The 19,035-nt window shown below is 40.2% G+C and overlaps 1 protein-coding gene across 3 annotated transcripts in view; it reads right to left on the minus strand.

The window, feature by feature from the left end:
* The window catches only part of LOC133951805 (neurofibromin), a 154,431-nt gene that overhangs the window by 22,072 nt on the left and 113,324 nt on the right, over positions 1 to 19,035 (minus strand). For all 3 annotated transcript variants that reach the window (XM_062385986.1, XM_062385985.1, XM_062385984.1), the window contains exons 36-49: positions 12,052 to 12,484; positions 11,628 to 11,968; positions 11,023 to 11,225; positions 9,549 to 9,742; positions 9,331 to 9,471; positions 8,193 to 8,472; positions 7,800 to 8,014; positions 7,415 to 7,476; positions 7,184 to 7,325; positions 4,334 to 4,435; positions 3,025 to 3,165; positions 2,709 to 2,835; positions 2,254 to 2,385; positions 1,206 to 1,341 (exon numbers count right to left, since the gene is read on the minus strand). In XM_062385986.1, coding sequence (XP_062241970.1) covers positions 1,206 to 1,341; positions 2,254 to 2,385; positions 2,709 to 2,835; positions 3,025 to 3,165; positions 4,334 to 4,435; positions 7,184 to 7,325; positions 7,415 to 7,476; positions 7,800 to 8,014; positions 8,193 to 8,472; positions 9,331 to 9,471; positions 9,549 to 9,742; positions 11,023 to 11,225; positions 11,628 to 11,968; positions 12,052 to 12,484 — 2,649 coding nt within the window. The remainder of the gene's footprint in view (positions 1 to 1,205; positions 1,342 to 2,253; positions 2,386 to 2,708; positions 2,836 to 3,024; positions 3,166 to 4,333; positions 4,436 to 7,183; positions 7,326 to 7,414; positions 7,477 to 7,799; positions 8,015 to 8,192; positions 8,473 to 9,330; positions 9,472 to 9,548; positions 9,743 to 11,022; positions 11,226 to 11,627; positions 11,969 to 12,051; positions 12,485 to 19,035) is intronic.

The following is a 19,035-nucleotide window of genomic DNA, read 5'->3' on the forward strand; positions in this document are numbered from 1 at the left end:
GTTGTCCAGAAGACACTCACTGACATCCTCCACAAGGAGGGTAAGCCCGAAAAGGTCATTGCTAAAGACGCTGTTTGTTCACAGAGTGCTGTATCCAAGCATATTCATAGAAAGTTGAGTGGAAGGAAAAAGTGTAAAAAATGTGCACAAGCAACAGGGATAACCGCAGCCTTGAGAAGATTGTGAAGCAACGGCCATTCAAGAATTTGGGGGAGATCACAAAGAGTGGACTGAGGATAGATTCAGTGCATCGACAGCCAACATGCACAGACAAATCCATGACAACTGTTGCATTCCTCGTGTCAAGCCACTCCTGAACCAGAGACAATGTCAAAAGTGCTGCAAATAGATACTCTATGAATGTGTGTGTGAATGGGTGATTGTAAAACTTTACTGTAAAGCACTTTTAATGGTCATCAGGAATAAAAAAAAAGCATTATATAAATACAGACCATATAACATGTTAATGCAGCAGTCAAAAGCTGAAATGCAAAAAGGCTAAGAGAAATGATAGGTACTTTATCATGTCTTATACCACAAAGATGAATTCATAACATTTACAAATTTCACCAGTTTAGTATGTTAGTAAGCCAATATATTCTACTAAAACAAAAAAGTACAGCTTAAGCAGATCAGAATGTCATTTGTTTTGTTTAGCCATAAACAAGAGTACCGGAGAATTATATAAAAAAAGGAACTTTTAACATTCCCAAATCATTGGGACTATTCAGACATCTGAAATATTACAGCGACGGGAGTTCACTCTAAACTAGCTCAAGTTTGATGTCATTCACTTTTTGCTATTGCATAAACTACAGAGTAGATTATTTCAATCTTCCATCTTAATTTAGAGGGGGAAACCAAAGTTTTTTTGTGTGGGACAGAGCAGTTGTGGAAGGCTATAAATCTTTAAAAAAGGTTTTCCGTAACAAGAGACAATTGTACATCAGGACGTAACTCTAGGTCTTCTTCACTTTATAAATCAAGTTATAATACCTGGCCAGAGAGCAGATAACAGAAGGAAATATGTGAGTAAATTGCATGAGAAAAGGATATAAAAACAGCTTGGTCAGTGTTACAATCTAACATAGAGTTGTGCCTTGTGGCATGCTGAGACTAAGCGTTGTACCAAAAATATGTACGATACTTTTTATAGGTACATCAGCCAACTCCATCCTTTATATTCCTCTCCGTTACTTGCTCACCTGCAGCTGGGATCAGCGATGTGACTACAGTAGGTATCCATGGGTACTGGGTCCATGGACAGGTCAGAAATAAGTAGTGACTTCCTGTGTTTGAGGCTGCAGCGACTTCGGACCTCCTCAGATACAGTGAGGAGTGCTGTACCATACCATAAAAGAGATAGCAACAATAATATCAGGGCATACTCAAACCAACCACCACCATAAAAGATAATGGTTCAGAAATTAGTACTATATTCTCTAAGTAAAAGTTCTCCCCTAAAATAAATGACTGTATGCAGAGACAAAGTGGGTGTAATCAAGACCCTCAAATATTTTGAACATTGCTTTATAATATGTTTCAGTGGCAGAATATGATACATTGAAACAAAATGTTAATAGTAGATATTATGAATGGATGATGCATATACAGTATGACAGTAAGTGTGTAAAGAAACGTTCACACTGGAAACCTTACCGCACAATTCAGAATTTTTTCCAGATCTGATTCATTTAAGTAGCTGTTCACATTATCTTTTCAAATGTGGTCGATTTCAGACTCCAATGTGAATTGTGCATGGCCCTAATGTGACCCTTATGCGCGAAAGCACAACCAGTCGTCATACGCAGCAAGCGGTGTACGGAAATAAACAAGGAGAAGAAGTCTGTAATAAACGCAGGGGGCAAAAATGTGAGTGTTTAGGGTTTCACTTTTTCTTTTGATATGCTTGCCATTACAGACCTCTTATAATACGACCCCTAACGTTTTGCTTGAATAGATTCCATGTTTATTTTTGCTGGGGGACTCCTGACCGCCCAATCTCCTGTGCAAAATTATGAGCATTGATGATCTAGAGTGAGGTAAAAGTTGCATTGAAATAGAGATCACATGGCTGATCTTTATCTGATTTAGAACTACGTTTAAAAGAGGCTCAAATCTGATTTGAAAAGATCAGATTCCTTGTGATTCTTGCTGTTCACACTGTAATTAAACAATCCGAACTGCATCACATAGGGGAAAATCTGATTCAGGGCCCTTGGGGACCCGCTGTGTGAATGTAGTGTTACTTACCAGCCAGATAGGCAACACTCTGGGTGTTGACCTCAAACTTGTCACATTTCAGATGTTTACTGATGAGAGTCAAAAGTGTGTGCAGGATTCTCACTGTTCTCGCTACTGTGGTGGGTGATGGGTGTCTGTAGCCTAAAGACACAAGTTAAAGACATGAAAATAGACTCTCAGGGACAGCATGCTGATCCAAAAAAGCCATAGTGCTGAAGCAAGACACATTACACCCAAAAACAGCTGTAATATCACATATGGTGGTATTTACTCTAACTTTCTGAATGTTATTGACTTTCTTTTGTAATACATTACTAAAACACAGTGATGGCCGCAATTTTTATTTTTGTTGTCAAGGTGGCTCATGTGAATATGTCCACCCAGTGCTCTAACAAAGACTACAAGGTATTAATTTAACATTGGATGACTGCCATTGAATGTTTATCTCTCAGCAGCTGCTTTACCTTTAAGTAGGTGGCCCACCAGTGCAAAGTTGAAATTGGCACTAAAATTGAGGCCCACAAAATGATCCATCTGCTTACAGTGCCACTCTAAAGGATGTCTAATTTCCATGAAGACTTCTTCTGGGCTCTGGAGGAGAAGACACATATAAAGTAATGTAATCTGTCAACGATTTAAAACCATTTACTGTCTCAACTACACAATGAAATATAGTGGTTTTCAATAGGCATCAAACATAAAAATGTGGGAATGGGTAAGCACTGGAGACCTTGTCCTTCCCAAGGTTGAGGATAGGCGTGTTTTAAGGCAGTTATTTACCTTGTCATTGAAGATGCGCATTGTGTCCAAAGTGTGGAGGTTCTGCTCCAACAGGGCAGTTCCAGCAGAGTACAGATTTACTTCGTCCAGCTGCAGCACAGCTACTGCGATCCAGAAGAGAGCTTTGTGCATGGGGGACTCCTGCCAACACACACAGGAGGGGCTCATATGCACAGTAATTCCTAGACAATGTGAGTCTGTAAACATAAGGGGTGGGTTGTGCTGGTATTTTCAGGGACATAAATAAATGTGTTATTCCTTGACATGTCCACACAGGTTTAGGCTCAACTACCACAAGGAATCATGAATGAAGCCTGAATTGTTGATTTGGTCATACAATAAACTTATGGAATTCGGATTTTCGACAAGCCGTCCCTCCTTTAAAATAAATAGTGTTGTCATATTGTTTTAAAGCAGTATACTATATACAATTACAGCATTATTATTGACTAAACTGAACAAGTTAAATTTACAAGAAAAAACTATATTCTAAAATTGGTCAGATTTTCACAAAAGTTAGCAAATAATGTCATCAGGACGTCCAGCAAGTTTGGTTTTAGCTTCTTGAGTTGTTGCTGAGATATCATCAGTTATCTAAAGATGCTTCTCAGAAGAGGCATTACTGAATTTTTAAAATATTGTTCAGACAGTTAGAGATCATTACATTGTCAGGCTCGGTCAAAAGCTCAATGAACTACTTTGTTGATGGGCTCTAAGACTTTTTTCTGATAAAATCTGCATGGAAAATTTCATTAATATCTATGATGGTAAGGATGAATGATCATTTGACACATATCCACATACCAAAGGGATGATCAGAAAATCACTAATGATTTGGTGACTCCTCATCTGATATAAAATTTGCGTATATCACAATTTAGAAAATGGCTTTAAAAACGAATTAAGTTTAGCAATACTAATTCCACTTAACATGATTCATAACTATACACAGCCTTGATGAAAAAAATTATCCAAGCTGACCATAGCCACATCAATTGATAACTGGGACCTTCTTTACATCTTCTCCAGATGTGAGAATAACAACTTTGGTGGTTAACTACTATAAATTCAGTCTTGTCCTGTTGATTCCATTTTATTTGCAAATGAGTCAGTAGAGCTGGCAAATACCACAGAGACATAGCAGGTATACAATTTGATAACATTTCAAATACTGCCACAATTTTAAGTGTGAAACTTGAGGATTCAGTTTATTAATTTTTAGTAAGTATTAGGTAAGCACAGGCTATTCTTTGAACACAAAATAACAGCTGTAGTTGTGGCTGCAAGTGGATTTAGAGTGGTTGTATACCTTGCTGAGAAGAGGCTGCAGCTTGGTTAGAGCAATGACTGTGGCTTCAATTAATACTTGGCTGTTGTAATTGTCCGGTCCCTTCAGACAGCTCTCTAGACCCTGTTATGGTGAGATGAAGAAAATTGACAAAAATGACAATTTTGCAGTTGTTTGTCTCCTCCAAAGAGTCAAGTTGCAGGAAAAATGTTCATAAATATGTACTGTAAATTAAATATGTTTTTTCCTGAGGTGTAGCATTGAATAATGGCCAGAACATTTTATGAACAGTGTATGGAATACATAACATTATAATGTCACAGTAAAGTTTGTTTCGCCATTCGGGTGTAAAATGTCATCACTTAATTTGATCCCTTTGTTCTATTATTTGCATTATGGCTTTCACAATATACAATTTTCACTAAATTGTGTTTAAAATAATTCATTTTAACAATATCACAATATCTATAAAAAAGTCAAAAAAAAATATTATCATGAACCTCTTTCATCTTTTACATATATATTGCGTATTTTATCTCATCTTTGGCAAGTGAATTACTCTCAAATAAAAAAAAAATGTTTACCCTTCAAATCATGAATGAAATATGATAATCTGATGTTACAGAAGTATTCAGTCATAGATGTCCTCATTTTCTCATTAATGTTTTAATTTTCATATTTGTAATAGTAGCATTGAATTAAAATTCAATAATACTTTTTCCACTATGGTTTCACTTCTGTGTCTTCTGTATACACTTCACAAAGACAAACACGGCCCTTGCCTATGCAGCCGGTGGTGACGCAGCAGATATTTTAAGTGTATTGCTCCTAAGAGAACAGCTGATAAGGGACCGAATTGTGGTTGGAATACAATTTTAAACTTGAATTTTCTATTTATATGCTTCCTCTTGGCCAAATCATACAACCCCACAACGTCTCCATCCACTTCTATGCAGATGACAGACAGATATACCTTCCGCTGAGACCCTTGAAAGCCACCTAACCCCATCAATCAGATTGAACAATCAATGCACATCCTGTTGCCAGGTACCTAGGAGTTTTGTTTGAACAATCACTCATTTTCAAACCACAAATAGAAAAAGTAGGGTTAGGGGTTAGGTTCCAGTCCTGCTTCCTACAAATCAGAACCATCTCAAAAATCAAACCTGTACTTTCACACCAGGACTTGCAAAAAGTAATTAATTTTGTCTGCTCTAGACTGATTAACTGTAACCCCCTCCTCTCTGGCATAAGCCAAAAGTCACTCAGAATGCAACAACTAGGCTTCTAACTGGTCTCAAAAGGCAACATCACATCACCCCCTCTCTGCATTGGCTCCCTGTCCATTTTAGAATTGACTTAAACATTTAACTGATCACTTTAAAAGCATGCCAGGGTCTGGCCCCAGGCTACATCACAAAATTACTGACCCCTTAAGGGCCTTAGATGCTCAGTTGTAGCCCTGTTTGCTGTTCCAAAGTCGAGGTTGAAAAGACAATGTGGCCGTGCCTTTGCCATCAGGGCCCCTCGACTTTAGAATGGCTTACCTGAGGAGATAAGGCTTGCAGTGTCAGTGACTTCATTTAAATCACTTCCTAGCACCTATTTTATAGACCTGCTTTCATGTGAAACTGTAATTTTATTGTTTTCTTTTCACCTTTTATTTCACTTGCTCACTTATTTGTATTGTCATTCTCTTGCTTTGTTGTTAAAGCACTTTGTAAACTCTGTTTTTAGTGCTATATAAATAAAGTTTATTATATTATTATTATGCGAGATACTAAACTATCATGATCTTACAATTGACATTAGAAAAAGCATTGACAAGAGTGAGACAGAGTGCATCAGTGAAAAGCAAAAGCCAGTGCCACGAGGGTCAGAGCAGTTCTCTCTCTCTTTGCAAGTATCTCTGACTCCAGAACTTCAGGATTCAGACAAGAACAACTATTATTATTATTTTAACTGTTGCTGCTATCATTAATACATCTTTCCATCCATAATTATCACTCTTATTGCTTTCATTATACCAAGTATTCAGAGTTGAAACCTGATGTCTCTCTACTCTCCCCTCCCTCCCCAAAAAATCACTCTTCCCTCCACTCTTTTCCACCTTTCTCCCCTCTCCTCCCCATTTTTCTCTGCTCAACCCAACCGGTCGAGACAGATGGCCACAATGAGTCTGGTTCTGCTAGGTTTCTTCCAGTTATTTTCTCTCCACAGTTGCCAAAGTGCTTGCTCATTGTGGGAACTGTGGGTTTCTATATAATTTTTAAGGTATTGAACTCCTTGTAAAGTGCCTTGAGATATTGTATATTATGATGAAGGCTAAATACAAATGAAATTTTATTTAATTGAAAAACTGAATTTTAGGCAATACACAAATGAAACACCAGTGGGCCAAAGGCAGAGAAGGAGAAAGCAGAAATCCAGTCATCTGGATGCAGCAGGTGCAGACAGGGAAGAAAACATCTCTGGAAGGACTGCCCTGCTCGTAATGCTCAGTGCAGGACGTGTGATGAAAAGGGGCACTTTACAAAGAAATGCAGATCAAACTGGTGGTGTACATGAAATTGCAGAGGCACAAATAGAGAGTACAGAGGAAGATTTTGCTTTCCTGGGAGAAATGCGCTCAGAGGGAACAGAGGAGTGTAACAAAATGTCTGCTGAGTAAATCTGCTGGCCATGAGGTGCTTTAAAAAATGAATGAAGTGCTTGAAGTTGACCACAATTTGACAAAACACATCAAGGCGATGGAAATGTGTTCCTCCTCCAGGGTATCCATTGGTAAAATAGTTAAAGTAGTCCAGCTTGACAAAAACACACCATTCAATTCTGACAGAGATGGTTGTATAAGTGAAGGTGGGCTCTCACCCGGTCTATGCTGAGCAGAGGGCTTGCCTTGCTGAGGATTCGGATGATATGCTTGATCTGGCCATGGCTCACTCTCTTACTTATGCAGCCAAAAACCACTAGCGCTCTTGGTTGAAGAGAGGGGTTATACTGGAATGCAAACCTAGAATCCAACCACACACAAACACATATGATACAGAGTGTAATGTTCTTAGCATTGATGCATTAAAATAGGATGAAGGAAGTTTATACTTCTGTGCAAGCTCTGTCCACTGCTCTAACCACTTGCAGGCTGGGATGTCCCTCATACAAGCCTGAAAAAAGACAAAACGGTGCAAACAGATTGAGAACATTGGCCAGAGTTGGAAAATCTCTTAGACAGAAGACAAACAAGTGAGGTGCAGACCAGAGTGAGCCTGTACATCTTTTTGACATTGATAATTTAGTGTCAGTAATCTCTCAATGTGTGGTAAACAAAGAAACCCAAAAGACAATTACATTAGTATACATTTTATTTCCTACTTTCTTACACTCACATGATGGACTATCTGAGGTTGTCCTACATTCAATGAATGCACTGGGGAAAGAGTATTACTGAACAGCCTATGTCGAGTAGGCTTGACGTTCTCTTACTTACCTCCATTATTTCCAATAAGGCCTCAGTGACAGTCTCCAGGGAGGACAGGGCGAATGTCTCCCTCTCATAAGAGCCTGGTGAAAAGGAACGGTCTCTGTAGCTGGAGCGGAAGGCAATGACGGCAGCTGACTTGACTTTGCTGATGCCAAACAGCAGGTAAAACTTTGGCAGACTGAACTCGGTCAGGCTTAGCCTCAGCACCTGCTTTGTCTCCTCTGGAATCATTAAACACAATAACATACGTTCATTTCCACTGTGTAGTGTGTGTTCCCTACTGCTCAAGTGGCTTGAGTGCACAAGCCTTTGCATTGCTCTTTTAAAGTTTGATACAGGTCTGATACAACAATGGCAGCAGGATGCTGGCCTAAGCACACAGATGATGTTATTGCTCACCACTGAAGTTAAGCTGTGAGCAGGTGCAGAGGGAGTGGATGATGTTGATGACCAAACCATGGGTGGAAGCCCTAAGCGAAAGCGGCCCTGTAGCTACCAGCAGGGTCACCACGTGGAACAGGTAGGGCAGGTGGGCTGCAACATCCAGGGAGTTATTGAAGGACAGCATGAGCATGTAGCGTGCCAAGATGGCAATATCGTCCCACATTAGGTGCTGTTCCAGCGTGGGTGTTGGCGACAGGCATGTCTTGTCAATGATCTTGCACATCCGACCAATAACCTATCAAGAGAGAGAGAGCGGTCGCAAGAGAGAGATAAAGAGAGGCATGACTGAATCATGTGCAGTTGTGTGGTGAAACTTTTTCCAGTTTAATGGGCCCATAATTTACAACTTTCTGGGATTTTGTTTGAGGTATTGGTACCCCTAAGATTATTTATCAGTGGTTTAAAGTAGAAAAAATGTATGCAATGTGTATTTGCATGTCATCTTTTCTGCCTCTATTAAATTTATACATTGCTGAACTGATGCCTAGAGCACATGCCAGATGCTCTATACAGACAGAGCAGAGGTACAGTAACACTACAGAACCACTTTTTTTGAGTGCACTACTAGGTTGCATAGTTGACCTGCTAATGTGGTGCTGCCTGTTTGGGGCTGCCTGAAGTGTATTCCTGAAGAGTGAGTAGATGAAATTGCCTTCCTGTAGATGTGATGTGTTAATGCAGGAAAATGTGTCAAATATAGTTGCTTCTCAAGAATGTTGACACATGACAAGACACCCCCACTGGATCTTACGAAACTAAAAATACTGCAAAATGCTGTTACTTTGGACGAGGCAATCTTACTGTTGCTTCATTAGTTAACCTCATGTAAAGTAGAGTCATGACATCAGGTATCAGGTATCAGGAAAACTAAGCATGTACATGCAGTGGCCAAGTAACATGAGTGTTTGGCATTGCTCACAAACACTGCTTTACTCACTGATTGAAAAACAATTTCCCCTCTGACAACGTAGAGATCACCAATAGCATCATATTCATTTAAAAAGTATTTCCAGGTTAAGATATGTGGAGAGTACGGGTAACTTTTAAGACATTATTCCAGGATGCAATATGAGCTCACAACTAGGAGTCTCACCTTGCTGGAGACCAATTTGACATTCCCAGAAGCCAGAGCCACTGCAGTATCAGCCATGACCTCTGCTTTGATGGAGCCCAGACCTCCTGTGGCACTTGTCTTAATAAAACTGTCCAACACCACATCCAACAGGTCTGTTATCTGAGGAAACACTGGCAAAGTCAGATGCCTACACCACAAGTCATGTTTTGCTCAAACAGTTGGTGTGGTGCACATACCTGGCCAAGGCTTCCCCAGATCTTGGCTTGGATAGAGGGATACATCTGCTTTTCATTAATGGTCATGGTAATGAGTTTGTCCAAAATTGCAGTAACACGCTGGCGCTTGGCATCATCGTTGTGCTTACAGAAGCGAACTAGGTTGAGCAGCCAAGGTGTCATGTACTCCAAGCACAGATGCTTGAGCTCAATACCTGTAACAGACCAACAAAGACACTTAACACAGCTCCCGGTTTACTTTATAACACAAGGTACAGACAAGTTCAGAGTTGGGTCATTTGTTGGAAGTGGTTTACAGTAGGTTGTACTATTTTAGTTCGTCGTTTTGTAGATAAACCATTCCTCTTTTAAATTAGAACCATACAAGAGTAATCTGTGTTGGAAAACAGCTGTGTAATATCTTCTAAAGGTCCTCCAGACCTTTCAAAAGTTTCAGTAAATAACTGCGATGCCATTGGAATGTAATCAAGACTATCTCAGCTGGGGCTGGAATATTACATGATTATGACAGAAAGCCTGTATATAAATTGTAGGCGGGCAAGGAGTTTTTTTTTTCCAGAGTTTTGGGTTGGTAGACATGCCAGATACCCAAATTAAGGTGTAGAAGCACTACTTAAGAGGAATTTTCATAATATGTCCCCTTTAAGACACAATTTACTTTGTTTGGTCTTATTTATATAATCACAAACACAACCTTGTTCGAAACCTTGATGTGTGGGATCACATAAAGCTTTAACTAACACTACAATTACATGAAACTCTCTGTGCTGTGTAATGTCACCCTCTGACACCGGCTTGACATCATGCATATGTGCCATTTTTAAGTGGAAAGTTCTATGAAAATTTAAATGAGTTTATTATTTACTCACCACTATATCTATGGAGGGGTGAGGTGTTTGACTCAACAAAACACTTCTGGAGTCTCAGATGTAAACGTTGTAGCATCCGAATAAGATACAATTGAAGTAAATGACGAGTCCTTCTTCAAATGTAATAAAACAGGGGAAAAAAACATGCCTGCATAGTGCTTGTGTGGTGTCATTAAAGTGTCAGCTAGCCCCGACTCTATATTTGTATATAAACAAGGTTATTTATACCATGTTTTAAGCCAAAATGTCCACAGGAAGTGGCTAAGCTAGCTGCTATTAGCCACACAATGGTGTGTCAGAAGGTCCGCGAATGCAACACGTAGGAAGAGTTTGAATATGAATGTTGGGGCTTGAGGACACTTGGATGACACAACACGAGCAGTATAGAGGCATGTTGTGTTTTCTGTTGTTTTATTATGACTGAAGAAGGACTCACCATTGAATTCAATTGTATTGGATTCTGCTGTAGCAAAGTTTACCCCTGAAACTCCAGAAGTGTTTTGTGGACTCAAACACGTCACCCAACCCTCCATTGGCATAGTTGTGAGTAAAAAATAATTTTATAATTTTATTTTTGAGTGAACTATCCCTTTAAGTGGACATACTGGACTTGCTGAAGCCTGAGATGCACTCTTCCAAAAACTCCAGTGTTAGATGGGGCTCATTGGCAGCAAGAGTCTTGCTGATGGAGACTATGAAGAGGGTGTTGTTGGCTGGGATGCAGAGGCCTGACGTCTCCAACAGCTGGCCCTCTATCTTTAGGTTAAAGGTGCAGGTCAAAGCACACAACAGATTGTAAGCTGCAGACCTAGACGTGAGAAAGACAATAAGTCAGGTGATAAGTTGGTTACATGTCTGAAGTTCTTTTGGGCATGTAGAATAACCTTACTTACCTTGTGTGTCTACATAATTAAGAACACAAAAGGTAATTTCATATTTGCAGGGCAAAACAGAAGTGATATGACATGTTGGTAAGTACAATCCTGATACAAAAAATAATACTAAGTAGTCGAGCTTTCTCTTGAAAGAAATTGTTTCACTATTAACAACAGTTAACATTGCAGAAGAAAATAAAAAAATTTGGGATAAAAGAAAAAAAATGGTTTCTTAATCAAATGGTTTATAGTATCCTTCCCTTTGTAGCCCCACTTATTCCATTAAAGCTGTAAAGACTACTTGCTAAAATATATATTTGTCCTACATGACTGACCTGAGGCTGGGGTCAGAACTGCCAAGGTTGAGCAGAGCAATGTTGAGCAGAGTGCCAGGAACATCTTTAGGACGGATCTTGGTGTGCTGTGGGATAGAGTCGGGCTGCGATAGCTCCCAGCGTGTCCGTATATGGATGATGGACTGAACGATGGTGTCACACTCCTGGTGCATGAAAGTAAGAGGTGTGCCCTGATTGGCCATTGTGAGAGTGAACTGGCTCTCATCCACGAGACAAATCTCTTCAATCTCTGAAGCATAGTAGACATCATTGAGGAAAACTGGTTGGCCAAGGACACGGGTCCGCTCAGCTGAGGTCACCTGAACTGCTGTCGATCCCACCTGATTAACAAGAAAATATGAAAAAATTATAATGTTGAAGTATTCAGCACCTATAATTACAAGGGCTACAGCTGCATCCTCACCTTTATTGAGACCTTGGTGTCTTTATGGGCCAGCTTGAGGGCATTATGGAACACTTTAAGATCTTCCTCCAGAGTCAGCGTAGCAGCAGGCAGCTTCTGCTGGTCAGGTTCAATATGCTCGACAAGCTTAGCTGGAGAGTCAATAAACTGGAGTCTCTTGCTGCCCTTCAGGCCTGTCAGAAGCCGCTCGTGGTACTTGGTATACTCTCTCACCCATGTATTGCAGTTGTAGACATAAACAGCTGCTACGTTCTCATAGGCAAAGCCAGGAAAGACCACAAACCACTTAGATAGGAAGTCAGTCTTGAAGCGATTGCTGGGTCCTACATGAGTTAAGTCTACCACTATCTCATAGGGTTTGGCATAGTAGGGTTTGAGGGTAAGGAGGACGTGATAGATGAGCAGGTCCCCATTGATTTGCCCCGTTTTGAACCTACAGAAAGAAGATAAATAAACAAATTCAAATTTAAATTAATTGCATGTTTAGTTGAGTGGTGGGTTTGTACAAATGAGCAAGACCAAAATTGCAAGCATAATATATTTAGGATTGCAAGAGCTCTTTAGCTTCTGTGGTATCAAACCAGAGACCCTGAAATAGTAAAACCAGAAAAAAGAGTTGGATTAACTTAACAACATCAGCAATGGTTGTAACCAGGAAAGACAGAAACTCAACCACAACTACAGGGCTACACAATACTAAGCAGCTACCCCAAAAGCCAAGACAAAGTGAAGGGGCTGACTGTCCTATAGCTGATTGATCAAATGAATCATCGATCTACACATCCGGCACAGTCCACACAACTAATCTCTACTGTAGCCACCTTCCCCATGCATACTGACAAGTCTTAAAGTACAAGCTGAGTCACAGGTGACATTGATAAGCATTCCACAGGTTTATACAAAACTTTAATGGCCACGACAATTCATCCACATTATGAAAGAGGAGATCGACCAGAATACCAATCAATCAAATCAATTATTCCTCATCGTTCCCATAGGGAATTTTTCCCTTTTCGAGCCCAAGATTACTTTTTCCAAACGTAAGCCGAGATCTACCAACCTGATATCTTAAAAAAAAAAAAAAACACTTAACAGCTGATCAGGTTAAGAGGGAGCTCTGAAGAGGATCATGGTGAGGAAGGCTACAGGCTCTGATGGCATCAGTTCCAGACTACTCAGGGATTTTGCGGAGCAGCCCTGTGAGGTGGTTTTGTACATCTTTAACCTGAGCTTCAGTCTAAAGAGAGTCCCAGCCCCGTGGAAAACTTCCTTTGTGGTCCCTGTACCAAAGACTGCGCACCCAAGGGAACCAAACCCCTTCTGGACGGTAACCTTGACCTTTCACCCGATGAAGACCATAAAGAGGATTATACACAAGCGCCTCGGGTTGATGCTTTTCCATTCTGTGCAATTATCCTGTACCACTGCATACTTTATTTATATACAGACATTTTCTGTGGTGAAAGGTATATTTTTTGTTCATATTCTATATATTTTAATTTAAAATAGTTTAATTCTGTTACTTCTTTTTTTATACTCTTTTCAGGTAAACAAAGAGTTAAAAGGACATATAATATAGTAAATTTAACTTGAAAAAAGCAAAACAAAAACAAAAAAAAAGATGACAGACAGATTACTCAATTACATATACAGTATGATCCTTTGGAAAAGTGCTTGCGGCTAAGAAACATGAACAAGTGAACAGAGTAATATACTACATCCACTGATGAAGTTTGGTAGGTCAGAGTTGATGTGAATGTAAAGATATATTCCACTGAGCAGGTCCCCATGTGTTCTCAAATCTTTTCTGTGTTGCCTTTGTGGAGACGCAGATATCCTAAAGCCAGTTTAGAAAGCAGGGTGGAGAAGTAGACTTCCAAGTTAAAAGAAGAAGTTGCTTAGCAACCGCAACTCCTAGGTGTAGAGCAATTTGCTCTACACCTCATAAGGAAGCTTAAGAGTCTCTGCAGAGCATCCAAGGAAGCCAGATTGTGGTTTGGCTGAATGTCTCTAGAATAGGCTTTTGAGAGCCAATGACAAATTGTAATCAAAAAATTATACAGACTAGGGCAAAACCAAAAAACTAAGCCATTGAACCCTCAGCAGGGCCACATTAATCACATTGAGAAGAGAGTGATAGGAAAAAGCGTTTTAGCCTTGTTTTTGAGAACTGCAGTCTATGCACCACTTTTTTAATGGAAAAATCTGTAGTGTGAATTTATAGAACAATAATGAATCAGTCTTTGCCACTTCCCAGAGCTCCGCAGATATAACCGAGTTCAAGTCACTAGCCCAGGTCTCCCTAAGAATGCCAGAAGAAACCTGACCAGGCAGACATTCTATGAATTTTGGAGGTGCTTGGAGTCAGGAGGTAGCAAGATTTTCAAGGAGGGTGAGTGGTGGTGGGGGATTGCCCAGCTTGAAGATATCAAAAAAGATTTGAGCGTGAAACATTAAACTTACTACTTAGTTGACTAAATGGAGCGAATTATACAAATCTAGTAAAGTTATGATGCCCCCCCTCTCAGCAAACAGCATAAAAAAAAAATATTTGTCCAGGCTTAAATGCGTGGTTTTGGCAAATTGGTGCATGTGAAGAGATACTAGGGGCCAAGCGAGCCAGCGTTATCTCATTTGATATGTCGGATTGACTTGCCTATGAGGGCAGGGCTGGAACACAAAGAGTAGGAAGTGAGGATTTTTTAACAGCAAAGGCCTTAAGTCGTAGCCACAAAAGGTTCCTCTCCGCCTCTGCACCGCACAATTCCAGGAGGTAAGAGCCCTGGAATTAGCTGCCCAATGGTAGTATTTCAGAATTGGCAAACAGAGACCACCCATTTTAGTGAGACTTGTGTGATTTGTAACATCATATGAGGGAGACTATGATAGAATCAAGCTTCTCTAGTACTGATTCTGTAAAGTAACATTTAAAAGATGTTTTGGATCTCTCGTGAGCTTAAGGCCATGATATGTGAAACAATTTTTCCATACAAGGAGAGGCAGGGCTATCATGTTTTTTCATGAAGAACATAGAAAACATTAAGATTTTTTGGACATTAGATTCTGTCTGCAACAAAACCTGTTTGATCTGGGTGGATTATGTTTGCTATGTGCTTGCCCAGCCTTTTTGTTACTATTTTTGATATTTTCAAATCACTATTTAGCAGAGCAATGGACCTGTAATTGCCAGGATTCATTTCATCTTTATCTTACTTTAATATAACACAAATATTTGCTTTGTTCAAGGAGGCTGGGAGCCTCCTGTTTTTAAAAGTGTTGCAAGTCATTCCCATTAATTTTGGTGTGAGAGCATTTTGATAAGCCCTGTAAAACTCTGGCCCAAACCGGTCCGGTCGCCTTTCCAGAAGGTAATGCTTTGATTGCCTGCCAAATTCCCCCTGAAAGTGGCATTTTGTGAGAGTCGAAGCGATTCAAAGAAACCATCAAATCTTTCTGTGTAGCGGTCAATTTGGATGTGTAAATTTAAGAATAAAACTCCTGAAATTGATTGTTAATATCTTTGAAGTCTGTAAGCAGCAGGCCAAATTTGGATTGTATTTTGTATAAGGATTGTTTCGCTTGTTGTCCCTTTAATTGCCTCGCCAAAAGCTTCTGTGGTTTTTCGCAGACTAAAAGTGTCTGCTGAAATTTTAGTAATAGAAATTGTCTACATTAGAATAAAAATAATAATCACGATCAGATGGATGTTGCAGTCACCAAATATCCACTAACTTCCTTGACATCATCAAATTATTGAGAGTTGTAACAGTCACAATACTGGGGGGAGGGGCCGAAGACAGCCTGTCCAGATGTGGGTCAAGATATTAATTAAAGTCACCTCCATTAATATATTGCTCCAGTCATTATCCAGAATTTAATATAACATTTAAAAAGACAGCAGATCATCTGTATTTGGTCCAAAGAAATGTCCCAGTGTTATGGGGAGTACATTTATATATTGAGTTAAGATTAGAAACCTGACATTTGGATGAAGCGTGGTAAAAATACTTTACCACGCTTAACCGGGTGACCTAAACCACGAACGTTCCCGGAGACCAATGATATAGAATCAAGTATATTACTCATTTATGATACCTTAAAAACACTTGATTAAGCATTGACCAACATAATAACGATTACACTATAAGCTTACACAAACTCAGCATTTAGCCTGGCAGTCAGCATCATCAAACAAAACATAAAATAAACAGTTAACAGGCACATGAACATAAACCGCACCCACTGCTTCCCAAAATGAAGGAGAGTTGCCCTGATCCACATCTGGGACCACCGGCTGAAAAACACATCTTCTAGTTTGCACACATGGTATAGAACAGATTAAACAGCAAGAAAAGAAAAAATTGCTTTGAACAATTTAGTATTCATTAAATGTATTTCGGAATCAAGGTTTTGGTCTTGATAGCCCGGAACATTTTTCCGGATGGGAGTCTCTGGAATAGGTGGTGATCGAGATGGGAGGGATCAGCAATGATCTTGACTGCTCTCTTACTGGTCCTTGATTGGAACAGGTCTAGGAGAGCTGGCAGGTCTGAAAGACTCCAATGTTTTAACTGGGGGAGTCAAAAATGGTGACCGGGGAGGTTTGGGCTGGGCTCCTCCTGAAGTCTGTTACCATCTCTGCATTCAGCTCCAGGAAGTTGTGGCTGCAACAGGAATCTAGGATATCTACTTCCTGCATAGTAGCGTTTCCACGTTTTTGGTCTATAAAGTTCTTCACCTCAGCCGGGTCGTTAAATACCCTCACTTGCCCCTGATGATGAACATAGAAACTGACCGGGAACCACAGCGAGTGCCGAATCTCCTTCTCTCTCACAGGCTGTTGTACTGAACAGAAGCCCCGCCTTTCTTCCATCCCCTCCGCTATTTAGTCAGGGAAAATAAAACTTTGGTTATCTCCGTATTCCATTGACTGCTGCCTCTCGAGCCGTAAAATATTTTCCTTTACCTGTGCAAGGTGCACACGTGCTATTATCGTGGGGGGTTTCTATTTATATAGGCTGCTTCAACCGGGGGCGACACACACACACAGAAGCTATGAGTCGGGTTAGCCTCAGAGAGCATTGTTCCTCCACACCGGACCCGAAATGGGATCTCTCCCCCCACCTCCCAGTCCGATGTTTCCCGGGTGGGGTCCCCTCACCGGCACATCCACCAGCAGCGAGCCGCTGAGCCATGTAGCGAGAATACTGTGACGTCAATTTGGGTCGTAATACTATTTGACGCACTCTAGCGTATCGTTTCTGACATAGATGAGCCACAACAAATTGTGGGGGGGGTTTCCAGAGCTTTTGGGACGTTAGACATGTCAGATAACCAAATTAACGTGTACAAACGTGGAATTTTCATAATATGTCCCCTTTAGAATACTTGTTTACCAAGTGGATGGAAATGATGAACAAGATGGTAAGGGGAACTGAAATAAAAAGTACAGGAGACTTACCACAGACAAAAGTATTTTCATAAATTTTTATATAGTCAATTATGTGTAAACCACACATCAATGTAACAACCATGAGTCAGGTTAATGAAATCCTGCTTATTATCTGAAATTATAGTTTTTATTAAGGGAACTATGAGACTAATCAGTATCGCTTAAGGGTTTCTCAAATAAAAAACTCAGATGATGTTTTTATTACCAGGTAAAAATGTCACCTGGACAGCCTGGAAAACCGCCCCCTGTCAGCCTACAGCTTACCACTGGAACCTGAAAGTATTGGATTCGTCAGATAATGAGCTAGAGAGAGTTGTTTTCATCAACAACACACTGCCCCGTCTTCAAGCTCTCAACCTCAGTAACAACAGGTCCTGGACTGTGCCCACAAATATGCCACAAACCTGGAAAGTATTGATTTGTCACATAACTATCTATTACAGATCCTGCCTGGATCACTGGACCGTCTCTTAGAGATAACCCATGGGCTTGTGAAGAAGAAGAAAATATAATGAGGCCCCTGAGATTGGCTAAGACGACCCGTGCAACTGTTTTAGGTTGTCCCTGTTATACAACACCCATCTGTTGGCAAACCCAGGAAGGGAGTGCTACTCTGCACTGTTCACTGAGCCACAACTTTGGGTTGATGACAGAGGTGAATGCCAATTGCCTGCAACGACTGAGGAAGTCACTACGAGTCACCAAGCCAAATCTGCCCTTTTTGAGACAGTAAATATCAAGACGAGAGAAGAGTGAACAAATCTGGTGACCAAATGTTTTTTGACTGGACGTCTTCCTCAAGTTTCAACAGTTTCTCTTCATACACAAACACAACAGCACACCCACTGTCCTCGTAAAAGAAAAGGAATAACTAGGGACGGAAATCAGCAGGGACCTCCCAATACGATACGATCAGTTAGGTTGGCGATTCGATATGTATTGCGATTCTTTGGCTATTGCGATTCTGTAAGTATTGTGATCGGATATTACGATTTCTTGCGATTTCTTTTGGTAATTTTTTTATTGGAATACTGGACCCAGGAAAATAGTTGAATCATACCTTCAAATACAACACAGTTAAATTCACTTAGAGTGCATTATTAACATTAACTTAATGACTGCCGGGCAGCCAATAGAGAAAAGAAAAACAAATTTGCCCTATTATTGTATAGCCCCTGTCAACTGCACAAAAACTGACAGATTAAGAAATGTATGCCACTTAGGCTACTTTTAAACAATAAATAAAAGCTAAATTAAATAGAATGAATACAAATTTACTTACAAGATAAACAAAAAATAGGCAATACTTTACTGTTGTTTGAATGTAGTTTATGCAAAGCTAGTGCTGGGATATGTTTAGATTCTTGTGCAAAAACAAGAGCTGGTCAACATGCTCTGGGGTAAGGTACCTGCCTCATGCGGAACTGCTGTGGAAGGACCCACAGAAACTCTGTCAATTTGCAAGAGGGACTGGAGTTTCAAGCAGTGAGGGCACGCTGCATGCTTAGGACATGGGCGAGCAGGGGTTGGGT

Source organism: Platichthys flesus, chromosome 4 (genome assembly GCF_949316205.1).
Source record: "Platichthys flesus chromosome 4, fPlaFle2.1, whole genome shotgun sequence".
NCBI classification, from domain to species: Eukaryota; Metazoa; Chordata; class Actinopteri; order Pleuronectiformes; family Pleuronectidae; genus Platichthys; species Platichthys flesus.